The sequence below is a fragment of the Salvia hispanica genome, chromosome 1 (assembly GCF_029641045.1).
Source record: "Salvia hispanica isolate PSC_SH4W2 chromosome 1, Shi_PSC_v1, whole genome shotgun sequence".
NCBI classification, from domain to species: Eukaryota; Viridiplantae; Streptophyta; class Magnoliopsida; order Lamiales; family Lamiaceae; genus Salvia; species Salvia hispanica.
This window is the reverse complement of record NC_142692.1, coordinates 61,492,261-61,505,023: the sequence shown is the minus strand read 5'-3', so window position 1 is coordinate 61,505,023 and position 12,763 is coordinate 61,492,261. Positions and strand designations below refer to the sequence as shown.

The 12,763-nt window shown below is 33.9% G+C and overlaps 2 protein-coding genes across 5 annotated transcripts; both read left to right on the top strand.

Moving 5' to 3' along the window:
* The first annotated feature begins 140 nt into the window (after positions 1-140).
* Positions 141-5,473, top strand: LOC125185263 (uncharacterized). 4 transcript variants are annotated; one of them, XM_048081771.2, is made up of 15 exons: positions 141-274; positions 598-953; positions 1,552-1,629; positions 2,158-2,213; positions 2,544-2,663; positions 2,769-2,839; positions 2,993-3,086; positions 3,182-3,391; positions 3,728-3,979; positions 4,224-4,332; positions 4,432-4,499; positions 4,616-4,685; positions 4,765-4,839; positions 4,948-5,039; positions 5,249-5,473. In XM_048081771.2, exons 2-15 carry the CDS (start codon positions 642-644, stop codon positions 5,337-5,339), a joined length of 1,698 nt encoding a protein of 565 aa, XP_047937728.1. In that variant the 5' UTR covers positions 141-274; positions 598-641; the 3' UTR covers positions 5,340-5,473. The 4 variants fall into 4 exon arrangements, with proteins under 4 accessions (XP_047937728.1, XP_088924447.1, XP_047937729.1 ...); XM_089068321.1 differs by having other exon boundaries at positions 592-953; positions 5,264-5,473; XM_048081772.2 differs by having other exon boundaries at positions 592-953.
* Positions 5,474-6,876: 1,403 nt separating this feature from the next.
* On the top strand, positions 6,877-8,760 carry LOC125221702 (eukaryotic translation initiation factor 5A-2). Its single transcript, XM_048123912.2, has 5 exons — positions 6,877-7,086; positions 7,828-7,950; positions 8,060-8,116; positions 8,211-8,285; positions 8,372-8,760. Exons 1-5 carry the CDS (start codon positions 6,964-6,966, stop codon positions 8,471-8,473), a joined length of 480 nt encoding a protein of 159 aa, XP_047979869.1. The 5' UTR covers positions 6,877-6,963; the 3' UTR covers positions 8,474-8,760.
* The last annotated feature ends 4,003 nt before the right edge of the window (positions 8,761-12,763 follow it).

The following is a 12,763-nucleotide window of genomic DNA, read 5'->3' as shown; positions in this document are numbered from 1 at the left end:
ATATTTTTTAATAATTTTTTTATTCTATATATTTATGATATGAGATTTGATAAAATGATATTTTTATGAATTTGTAAAATTATTTTATGGTATAAAATAAGTTTAAATAAAAAAAATTGGGTGGTGTGGGTGATATTAGATTTGGTAAACTCGGAGTATTATAAGAAAAATAAGAAAATCCACCGCAGATTCGGAACCAGTCCATCGGCTGCGCTTCAAATTTTCTCCTTTGATTCTCAAATCGCACACCAGCTCAAATCACACGCAATTTGAGGTAATTTATTAATTTGCTTGTTTATAGAGAGACATATGTTCGCTTATCTGTGAAATAGTTACTGAATTTTGCTTAGCTTTGCTCCTCCTTCCAAGTTATGGACTGCGCTTGTGTTCTAGGGTTTGGTTACTTGTTTTCAATTAATGCGGTTTTGCTCCATTACTTTGTAGCTGGGAATTTTTAATTCGTGATGATTTTTACATGCTCTTGGTTGCTGTTAGTTTGATAATGATGCAATTAAGTGGTTTGAGTTTTGATGATTGAGATGTTACTAGAATTTCCTCTGCTGTTGGTGATAACTGAAGAATTTGTGTCAGTGGTAGTGGGAGGGAAGAGGAGGTAAAGATTTGATCTTGGACAGTAAATTATGTATCGGTCTGGGGCCGCAACGACAAACCGGGGTGGGCTGCCAACAGATAGTGGGGACTCTGTTGTGACCCTAGATCAAGTCCCTTGTTGGAGCGATTCTGACTTCAGGTACTCGTATGCGAATGAAGATTCAGTGCTCCAGAATCTGCATTTTCCAGACCCATTGACTGCAGCATCTCAAGGGGAGAATAGTGGAAATGGAATGGTATCTAAATTTCCCATGGATCGTGAAGTTAACTCCAAGGTATATCTTTGGAGGGGCAACCCATGGAATCTTGAGGTGGATGCTGTAGTCAACTCAACAAATGAGGTCAGTAGGTCATTCATTGTTACGCCATGATTATCATATAACTCGAAATGTATCTTTATTACAGCTCTGGCTTATTTTGACCTTTCAACCCTCTACTACTTGTCTGTATTATCCATACTTGTTCCTACAGAATTAGGCGTGAGAATACTAAAGAAGTGTATTTCCTTACGCACACTTTTCTTTGCTATACTTATAAGAGATTCCAAATCCCCCAGCTCTTAAATTCCTGTAATTTCTAATTGCTCCAGAGCTGTATGTCCTTGCAACATTTTTTGTGTATTCGTATATGTTCCTAAATGCATGTGTATTTACACATCTTTTTGTGGTGTCCTGTCACAAATGTCTCATGATTTTACTTCTTTATACAATTACAAAAATATCTTTTCTGCCTTATCAGTAATCACCCATAACTAAGTAGAGCCTTGAGAAACTCCACTAGCTCTAGTTGATCCAGTTGAGCAAACTTTAGAGCATAAGTTGGCCCTATATTTTTTTTCGCGCAGCTTTTTTTTGGATACTTCACCTTGTTATTTCAATTTTGTTTTCTTTAAATTACTTCATGTTCTGAAAATCTCATGTTATTTTGGTTGTTTGCCAGAACTTGGATGAAGCTCATAGTAGCCCTGGTTTGCATGCTGCAGCAGGTCCGAACCTTGCAGAAGAATGTGCAACCCTGGTGAGCTATAACTTTATTCAAATTGAAACTGGGTCTTTGATATTCTTCACTTATATTGCAATTGCATTTATTAAATTAAAGAGTGCAATATAGTAGAGAATTTGTTAGCACTTTATTAGTGAGTTATTGTGGATGTTGAATACATGACCAAATATGTACAGCGGACTTAATTTCATCAAATTCACGATTCCTTTGAGATTGGTAATAGAGAAAATATAGCTAGGGAGGCCGCAACCTACCATTTTTGTTGCAATGTGTTAACACTAGATGCTGGACTTAACTAGGTGAGGATAGTGAAGTGAAGATGGATTTGCATGAATTGACATTTGATAGGACATTTCACACTGTAATAACTTCTAAGCTACGTTATGGCTCTTGAAAATTTCACAAATTTGACCTTAGCAAATTCTAAATAGGATAGTCCTAAGTAAGAATAAAATTATTATGTAGAAATATGTATTAATGGCCTTTAAGATTATGTACAAACGTTATAATAATGTGGTGATTTGTGCTCTTATCATTTTATAGGGTGGCTGTCGAACAGGAATGGCAAAGGTTACTAATGCTTATGATCTTCCAGCAAGGTGGTTATTCCAAAATATGCTTATAGTTACTATGCATTTATTTAGTTGTTCATTTGTTGTAATCGGAAACCCCTATATATTTTATGCATTTCCGTTTTGTACCTTTTCATCTAATTACTTGGCTTGTGCAGAAGATATGTCCAAACTTACTAATGTTCAGAGTTGGTAGACCAGTGTGTTAAAATTTGCGTACTTATTCATTTGTTCTTCAGTTAATATATTGTTCTTTGCAGTCTGTAAATGAGCAGTGATAATTAAGATGCTCAAACGTTTGAATCTCTATGTTCTCCTAATATTTATGCGAAAAATGGGGTTTCTTGTACTTTTCAGGAGGGTCATACATACTGTTGGTCCCAAATATGCTGTAAAATATCATACCGCTGCAGAGAATGCACTCAGTCATTGTTATCGATCTTGCCTTGAACTGCTCATTGATAATAGACTCCACAGGTGGGTTCAGTAACCTGATGTCTTTACTTGCTTTTAATTCTTCATTGTGCCATTGCTCTAATATGTGAAATAGTTTGACTTGCTCTTTTTGAAAATCAATTGCAGCATTGCTATGAGCTGTATATACACAGAAGCCAAAAATTATCCACGAGAACCAGCTGCACATGTGGCCATAAGTAAGTAGTTCCCTTATGATTTTATCTATAATTAATTTCAGTATGCCTGAATTGACACCCATGTCCACTCTGTTATGTATACACGAAAGCTTTTACAATTTTGTTTCATCCCTTCTTATTTTGTGTTAAAATCCAACTTATATCTTTCTTTAGGAACTGTGAGGCGGTTTCTTGAGAAACAGAAGGATAAAATACATGCAGTCGTTTTCTGTACCACAACATCATCTGATACAGAGATATATAAAAGGTTAGCTCGCTGAAATCAAACCACCCAATACCAGATCTAGTGATGCATATGAAACATGACTTAGTTTCTCACCCATTTGCTACTTCTTGCTGCAGATTGCTCCCGCTTTACTTTCCACGTGATAAACTTGAAGAGGAGATAGCTGTTTCCAAGCTTCCTGCTGATGTTGGAGATGAAAATGGTGAGACGGTCATAGATGAACGCAAAATAAGGATTCAACCTTTACCTAATTTGAAAACGACTGCTTCTAGACCTCCCCAGACTTCTACTGATCTGGCAGTCAGCAACATATCATTAGCTGGACGGTTGGTGGCTCTTAATACTTTTCCTAGCCCTTTTTATGATGTCATGAAAAAGCTAAGGGTTTGATCTCTTATGTGGTTAGCTGTACATGTGTTTGTTGTTTCATTCTAGTTCTAAACTTGTTCAAACTCGTTTTTCGCTGACATACATACATAACACTAGACAATTTTCTTGTAATTGTTACCATCTTCCAACTGATACTTGCCTATGATCATATTCATCTTTATTGCTGGTTAATATAGTTTGCTTTTCTGTTTAATAAGATCAAAGCTCATATGATTTGGGAACTGCTTCGTAGCATTGAATCTTATCCAGGCATTTCTTCTTTTTTCAAACAGTGACTCGTCGTACTTAGAGTCGTATCTGGATCCTGCATTCATGTCCTTGATCAAAGATCCGGATCAGAGACGCAGAGAACAATGGGAAAAATCTGCTCAGGCACGAAAGGGTTGGAACTTTGCTAAAATGCTTGGATATGGAGACATTGGGAGTCCTCCTTTATCGGCTGCTGAAGAATACTCACTCCATTCTAGATACCTTGCTAAAGCAAATTCACTTAATCTTTCTGACATTGCTGAAATGAAAATTGTGTAAGGCACTGAATTTTATTTTTATTTATGTTATGCTTCAGCATGTGCAGATGTTCTCAGCATATAAGATGGACTCCACCATACAAATGATTTATGTTTAGCTTGACTCAAATTCATCAGTGAACTGAATTCAGATCAAGAAATTTGTTGCCATCTCTTTGTTTTCATCCCACTTATGTATAGAAGTAGGATGTTAACTCTATGTGCCTACTTATTAATACGCAGCCTCTTGCCTTAATTTTAGTTATCGGGGCGGGGTTGATAGTGAAGGTCGTCCAGTGATGGTGGTGGTTGGAGCACACTTTCTCCTAAGATGTCTTGATCTGGAGCGTTTTGTGCTTTACATAGTGAAGGCAAATGACTACATTTAAGTTAATTAATTGGGCCTCTGCTTCATGGCCCCTAAATATGATATTTAATGGCATCTGACTATACTCTTATTTTGTTTTCAGGAGTTTGAGCCCTTGATACAGAAGCCTTACACGATAGTCTATTTCCACTCTGCTGCATCATTGCAGATGTGTGTATTTTCTCCTCACGTTTTTCTCTTGAGTGCCATTTTCATTGTTTGCTTGAAAACTTTCTTATCAAATGAGAAAAACTGCAGTATCTAATTTTATAATTCCTAATCAACAGGCAACCAGATCTGGGATGGATGAAAAGATTAGAGCAAATACTTGGTCGGAAACACCGACGCAATCTCCACGTAAAATTTTCTTCAAAAGCTCCTATATGAAGCTGACTGACATTTTCTCTTCTCACCATTGTTGGCTTTTACAATGTAGGCAATATACATTCTCCATCCAACCTTTGGCCTGAAGAGTGTAATATTCGGACTGCAGATGCTTGTAGATGATGAGGTATGTGCGATCTCCGTTAATTCCGTTACATAACAAGAACGAGTCCCAAATTTCAGATACCATTTCTCGTATTCTGAATCTCATCAGAAATTATAATCCGGTCTTCAGGTCTGGAAGAAGGTGGTCTATGTTGATCGTCTTCTGCAGCTATTCAAATATGTCCCCCGCGAACAGCTGACTATTCCAGACTTCGTATTCCAGTGAGTTTCCATCCTTTCCAGTCATCACTTTCTTTGCAGGCCTCGTATAATCAAATCCATGTTATTATGAACAATTAATCTCAAATCCCATGATTGTTTAAAGTTCTAAATGATTATATTATTACTTATAATTTTAATGTCCATTTCAGATAGTAGTGTAATTGGTTCATATATTGTCTAAAAGAAAATAGAGAAATATAATTATCAAGGAATCGCGATTGCAGGCACGACTTAGAGGTAAACGGAGGGAAGGGCGTAATTGTGGATCCAAGAACGAAATATGTGTATCAGAGACCTTGACAACGGATCCAGACCCAAGCATTTGTGTGTCTTAGTCATCATTTCATTCATTTTTGGGTCAAGTCCCTAATATTTTATTTGCTTGTATATGTATGATACTGTATATATATACTATGATCCCTCTTTTCTCTCTACGGTGGATTTTAGAATATTGAATCTGTTAAGGGTAATAAAGCTTTAGGAGTCTGCAATTGTATAAATCTTTCGTTTTGTGTAAAATAAGAGGGCATATTGATTTAATATGATCACTCACAGCATGATGTACTTAGTAAAGGGAAAATGTTTAAATTCCCTCTAAGTTATAAATTGAAATCAAATACTCTACAACACAACTGTGATTTGATTAGTTATTTCTGAATCTAAGGGAGTAAATGAAGACCACTGCATTTACGTATACAATTAACCAATATCACTCTCGATGAAAATAGCTATAACCATTGCTCCTCTCCTCGTTCGAGCCTACTTGCCAACCCTGAATTCCAAGCATGGCCTGTGGTTCTCATCATCCCTCCAAATATTTGGAGATCCTCGGTCACCACGTGCCTTGACAACGAGGCCAAATGGGGAAGAAACGTTCTCTTAAAAGTCCCTTCCTCTCCTTATATGACCCTGCGATTTCTGGTTTAGAGAGGTCGAGCTTTTGTCTCTTCCACTTTCTGGGGTTCGGGTGGAGGCATGTAGCCTTCTGCTTTTGTTTCGACTAGCTGCAACACCGTAGCCTCAAAATCATTTATCTCCTCTAATGCACCTTTGGAGATTCATCCTTGACTGATGCGTTAACAACTTTATTAGAATCTGAGATATACCATCTCTCTGCTTCATCATTTTTTCTACTTTATCATTTTTTACTTAACTCGCTTAATACAATTTTCTTAATTTTATATTTTAAATGAAACATCTCTATTATAAAGGGATAGAGAGAGTATTTTTTATTGTTTGAATACCAATCATTTAAAATCCAAAGTTGATACCGAAATTGAAAAGACTAAGTTGAGTCATATTTATTTTTTTATAAACACAAAACATCTAATTATTCTTATTCTGTTCACTCTCGTACCTTACTCTTTTTTATCTCTCCTAAACAAGTATCACTCATATTTGATTTTTTATTCATTTAATGTGTATTTAACATTAAATTTTGTGTTATAAAAACGCTCCAACTTAGTTACTAGAGGAGTAGTATAATTATTTAGGCACGCTTGTATTATCATAAATCATTCAAACTCGCTATCTGTTTTCTAAAAATAGTATCTTTGGAAATGCTACAAGTTTTAATATAAAATTGGTAAAATAAGAGAGATGAAAAAAAAATAGTGTTTCTATTTTCTAAATAGAGAATTTATATATTTAAAAAATGGATTAAAAAGAATAATTTTGATTTTTAAGATATCGAAGGAGCAGTATTTTGATTTCTTTGAAATAACAACCAAATATAATCTCATCCATAAACAGATTTAATCCAACGGCCAGACACCAAGCTTGTATATCCTAATCATAAAAACCCTAAAATCTCCCTCTTCTACGCAAAGCACTCCCTATAAAAACGGCAACCTAACTCAGTCGCCCCTCTTGCTTCTCTCACTCCATCAATTCTCTATCTAGGTTATTCATCATCTGTGTGAATATGTCTGACGAGGAGCATCAGTTCGAGTCCAAGGCCGACGCCGGAGCTTCCAAAACTTATCCCCAGCAGGCCGGGACTATCCGTAAGAACGGATACATTGTTATCAAAGGCCGTCCTTGCAAGGTTTGATTCAATTAGATCATTCATCTCACGGATTTTATGGAGTATTTGATTTCAATTGAGTCGCTATTAGTTGATTTGTTTCGAGATCTGAAACGTAGTTAATTCTGTTTGAGCTGTTCGCGTGCTTAATTTGTGGTTCTGATCGTTAAGACGATTATCCGATTTATTGTTACTTTGTTTGCTTATATTGAAAATTCTATCTGCTTCAGTTGTTTTGTATACGATTTAGATTCATTGGAGTATTACTTCTCCTTTTCCAGTATGATAACAATTAATCTAATTATGCCCTGTTTGCCTGCTACCAATATTAGATTATGTAAAAAAATAATGTGCTCAAAGAAATTGAATCACTGGAATGTTAGCTTTGGCGGTTTTTGATTGTTTACATCCAGATTGATCACAATTAATCTAATTATGCCATGTTTGCCTGCTACCAATATTAGATTATGTAAAAAAATAATGTGCTCAAAGAAATTGAATCACTGGAATGATAGCTTTGGCGGTTTTTGATTGTTTACATCCAGATCACTAGATTTAGCATCAAATTTTTAGGTTTTACATTTTTTATTTAGCTGATGCCTTGATAACAACACAGTGCTAATTGTTTTGTATAATGTTGTTAATATGGTGATTGATAGGAGAAGTTTCTTATAGGATTTGGAAAGTTTGAAAGTTTTATTTTATAGAATTACTTATTCACTGTGGTTCATACAATAATTGACTGGAATGAGCTTTTTTCAGGTTGTTGAAGTCTCGACCTCCAAAACTGGAAAGCACGGTCACGCCAAATGTCACTTTGTTGCTATTGATATTTTCACTGCAAAGAAGCTTGAAGATATTGTCCCATCTTCCCACAATTGTGATGTAAGTATATTTTCTATGTTCTTCTCTACTGGCAATGTGAACAATATATCTCTCAATGCAATTTATATATGGTAACACAAGGACTAACATGATTTTAACTGATTGACAGGTTCCACACGTCAACCGTACTGACTACCAGCTCATTGACATTTCTGAGGATGGATTTGTAAGTCGTTCTTCATTTCTGTATATACTAGTACAATCTTTGTGTTTTCTTTGCTTAGCTTATGGCATAATGCATGATGGAAATATATATTTAGGTGAGTTTGTTGACTGATAATGGCAACACTAAAGATGACCTCAGACTTCCAACTGATGATGCTCTGCTAACTCAGGTTAGCTTCTATCCTGATACATATTCATGTATGTAAATGTTTATTTTATCAATATATTAACATTTGATGTTTTATTGAAATCCTAGATCAAGGATGGCTTTGCTGAGGGAAAAGATCTGGTTGTGAGTGTTATGTCAGCCATGGGAGAGGAGCAGATCTGTGCCCTCAAGGATATTGGTCCTAAGTAACTTCCTTGGATGTGGTTTTGAACTTTAAACTGGAAGTCGTGAAAGTAATAGATTAGAGAAGGGATGAAAGAGGCCGTCGTATTCGTGTTGTAATGACTGAATGACGGTAACATCCTCTACTATAAAAAACTTCCATCTCTGGTTTAAATTATGTTTTTGTTGCTCGGTCTCATTATTGTGGTTTACATTTGATTGTATTTTATTGTTATGAAAGTTGGAATGTGCCATCAATTGGTATAACTTTTTGAATACCCAATCTGAATATTATTTACTTCTGAATGCTTTAAGTTTGTCTGAATTACTTGACTTTGAATCTGATCTTTATTTGCTTCTGAATGCTTTAACTTTGTGTGAATTTATCTGTTGGGCGAGAATGAATAACTCTTATGTGGTGAGATTTCGTCATTATTTTCTTATAGTAAAATACTATGTTACCATAATTGGATTGGTTGTCTAACTTTTTATCAATCTGACAAGATTTGTAAAATTTTTATGACTTGCAATGTTTGTCGAGACCGGAAAGTTTCGCTTAGAATATGGCTTGTATTCGGATTACTTTCTATTCTTACGTTCTCTATTTATTTAAAATTTTGTTACCCAAGTACTTCCAATTGTTCTATTTTACTATTTTGTTCGTCCCATTTGGAATATTACTAAAAATAAACATTAAATACACTCTTCAATCTATTCGGTGTGAGACTCTTATACCATATTACACATCCATTATTCTATTTAATATAAATTCATATAATTTCTTAAAATCTATTCCGGATTAAATTGAGCAAACTTTGTTGGGTTGAGGTGTCTTTTACCTACAACACTCTTTGAGTTCTTTTTTTATTTCAAAGTTAGTGCCAAAATTGTGATAGGCTGTCAAAGTTTTTAAAGAATTTATTGCTAAGAGGCTTGAAGAATTAGTAAGAAAAATTGAGGATGAATCAAATTGCAAAAGATAAGTAGCTACTATTGTATCTAATTTTAATAATTCTTTTGTACTAACTTTAGTGACAATTTATGTGTGGAACTTACGTGGTCGTGCTCGTGCGCCCATCTTCCCAGAGTATACTCATTGTCTTATATTCCACTTGCTTTCGTCCACAAAACATAATATGAGACGAATTTTCATGTAAAGTTTGTTAATTAGTACTTCTTCGTCCACCAATACAAGGTCAACTTTGACCGAATACGAGTTTTAAAAAATGTAGTAGAAAATGAGTTGAAAATATTAGTAGAAGGCGAGTCTTATTTTTAAATATTAGTTTTACCTTGGAATGTGAGTGAAGTAAAGTTAGTGAAATATGAGATTCATTATCAAAAGTAGTAAAAAACAAATGAGACATTTCATTATCAAAAGTAGTAAAAAGACAAATGAGACATTTATTGCTGGACGGATGAAAATGACAAAATGGGATACTTATTGGTGGAGGGAAGAAAGAAAATGGTTAATGTATTACAGAATTTGTACTAATTAATAAGAGATAGAATGATAAATGACCATGTTTGAGAATTACACAATTATTCAATATGTCGTTTTTCTGATAAGACCCACATTTATTTGATAATCAAATTTTGCAATTATCTCACCATCGTTTCTAGAAAAACCACACGACACAGTTATGCGCCACCACAATTTTGTCTATGTATATAAGTATGGTTGCAACATCATTGCGAATCTATACATATATAAAAAGAGAGTTTTGAGGGCATTTATGGAAATGTCATTTTAGTTGAAAAATTATAATTTTATTATTGCATTCCAATATTGTTTTGGATTCTGTCGATGCATGGATATTAATTACAAAACATGAATTCTCATTATTATTGTACATAATAATTAAAAATGAACCCAAACATTTACAAGCGACTCTTAATATTCATTACTGAACGTTTACAAACAACAAATACAATACCTAGCCATTTCATTTCATTAAAAGTGGCCGTCAAACCTAAACATTCCTAAATGATTTTAATTTTAATATAGTAAAAGTGAAGTTTTTTAGCCGTTACAGAAAAGTTAATAACCCTTCCGAATTCTCTTTTTCTTAGAGCTCTGTTACGGGGAGCACAATAAGAAACACAACTCCTCAATATTTATAAAAATATAAAATGTCATTTAGAAAAAAAAAACACATTAAAAAAGTTTAGAAACGGTTGATTAGTCCCTCCAAGAAGTGTAAAAGTTTTTTGTTTATGTCATAATTGAGGAAGTAAATGGTTTTAAAGGAGGGAAAGTGAAAAGGTTTTTGGAAAACAATTTATAATGAAAGTTTCATTGATCGACTCAGTACATGCGAGGTGATAAGGTGGATGTCGAATTTGATAGATTGTGAGGTGAGTGGATTGGTTGTTTGAGGGCGTTGTTTGTGGATAATGTGGTGAACTGAAAGGTTTATGTTGGGGAGGAAGTGACAGGTTCGTTTTTGATCGAGGGAGTGGAAGGGTGTGTGTTCGTGCTGGCCTCACATCAGATTAGGATATAATAACGCTTCTATCTTCGGGTGAGGAGCATACTATAATTGATGACAACAATGGCGTTTGGTTTGTGCATGTGTTTGCTTCCAGAAACCCTTCCATGTTTGTTGTAAGAGTTGAATTTTAAAAGTACAATTTATTACTATTACTATTACTAGACGTACACTTTGAAGTAAACATCTTTCTCTATGCATGATTTCTACACTTTTAATCCGTTTTGCATAAAGAATATGTTTTTCCTAAAGTAGTTCAACATCTCATTGTCCCAACATGATCTGTTTTACTGTTTAGGAGTCGAAAGCTTGAAGTGGCAGATTTTTGTCGTCTGCTACTTTTCCGATGCAGGCCAAGGTGATTTAAGGAAATGTTTGTGCTCCGATTTTTATATTTTATTAACAGTCATGTGTGTTTCTATTTTTTTAACAGTCACCTGTGTTTCTATTTGGTAACGACCTTTGATGTATCCACCAATAGAGGAGTATCTGGCAAAGGCAAATTGGTTGAGAGGACTGGAAACTGGGCAAAGGTTGATGATTTTCGATTGTGAGGGCATTGTGAACATTTCCAAATGCTGAAAATGTCGATCCAATACATAAATTTTTAGGAAATTATTTATTTATCTCGATTTCTCTTTCTTTTGGCGAATACACGTTTTTGGTAGAATAGTTTTCTCTCAAATTTATGCGACTACTTATCTGTGGTCTTCGTTAGGTTATAATTAATATATCTTCAGTGTAAAAGATGTAAGTATGTTATTAATATATCTTCAATGTAGTACACCCTCACTTTTATAATAGTCGAGTCATTTTTCTATTTCGGGATATTTCATCATAAGATTGTAAAGAACTTTCTTGATATGAGCATATAAACAGATTTACAACCAAGATTTAGGTAAAAAAAACCTTTAATATCAACAAGGATTATCAAGTAGACCGACCCGGTGTAGAATAAGTGATCAATAAAATAAAATTGAACTGGGACGGAGTGAGAATTTTATTGATATTTGGCTCATTTGTTGGTCATGATGAGTATATTTTAAATTTAAGGGTTTAGGATTTAGGTTTCAAGGTTTGGGTTTTTAGTGTATAGGGTCACTATATTGCAATGAAATGAAGTTCGACTAGGAAGTGTCTCACCAGTCCAATCTTAAATTATAGCTTTTGATAAACAAATCTTAAATCTCATTATGAGAAGTGGTAATTACGCATTCTTTAGGTTTTTTTGTTTTGTGTGATGTAAATATGCTTTATTTTTTAGTCTCACGGTCGGAGTTATTTTTCCATTTTACAAATATATTGTACTCCCCATATATAATAACATGTGAGAGCTACATATCATTTATGGTAAACGTAAAAGTGGATAATTAATGAAGGATGGAGAGAGTATTTTTGAAAATTTAATAAGATATTTTTATGATGAAAGAATTGTGCATCGTATAATAATAAATAAAATAATAATAATATATGTTGGAATTTTAATAATTTGCATAAGCAACTAAAATGAGGGAAATGATCAAAAGTTATATAATTGTAACTGTATGGATGTTTGCGGTTATAATCTAACTGTAATATACTTTAAATGAATATGAAACTATCAATTTGATAACCACAGTATACAATTGCAGTGAATAGATAATTAAATTAAACTATAGTTTATATTTTCTCTCTTTTATTAGTGACCTATTATTATATTGATAACTCACTTTTTATATCTTTATGTGAATGTTGTTTTATACTAATATTTTATTTTTATTATAATTCAACTTTTTCAAAATTGATATATATATTCTTTTAATTTATTTTCAAGTTTATTAACACA

Excerpts from the sequence above, each read along its gene's own strand:
- LOC125185263 (XM_048081771.2), top strand. The coding sequence starts at position 642 with ATGTATCGGTCTGGGGCCGCAACGACAAACCGGGGTGGGCTGCCAACA. Across the intron at positions 2,214-2,543 it reads GCTTATGATCTTCCAGCAAG|GAGGGTCATACATACTGTTG; the intron begins GTGGTTATTCCA and ends TGTACTTTTCAG. Across the intron at positions 4,840-4,947 it reads AGATGCTTGTAGATGATGAG|GTCTGGAAGAAGGTGGTCTA; the intron begins GTATGTGCGATC and ends TCCGGTCTTCAG.
- LOC125221702 (XM_048123912.2), top strand. The coding sequence starts at position 6,964 with ATGTCTGACGAGGAGCATCAGTTCGAGTCCAAGGCCGACGCCGGAGCT. Across the intron at positions 7,951-8,059 it reads CATCTTCCCACAATTGTGAT|GTTCCACACGTCAACCGTAC; the intron begins GTAAGTATATTT and ends ACTGATTGACAG. Across the intron at positions 8,117-8,210 it reads ACATTTCTGAGGATGGATTT|GTGAGTTTGTTGACTGATAA; the intron begins GTAAGTCGTTCT and ends ATATATATTTAG.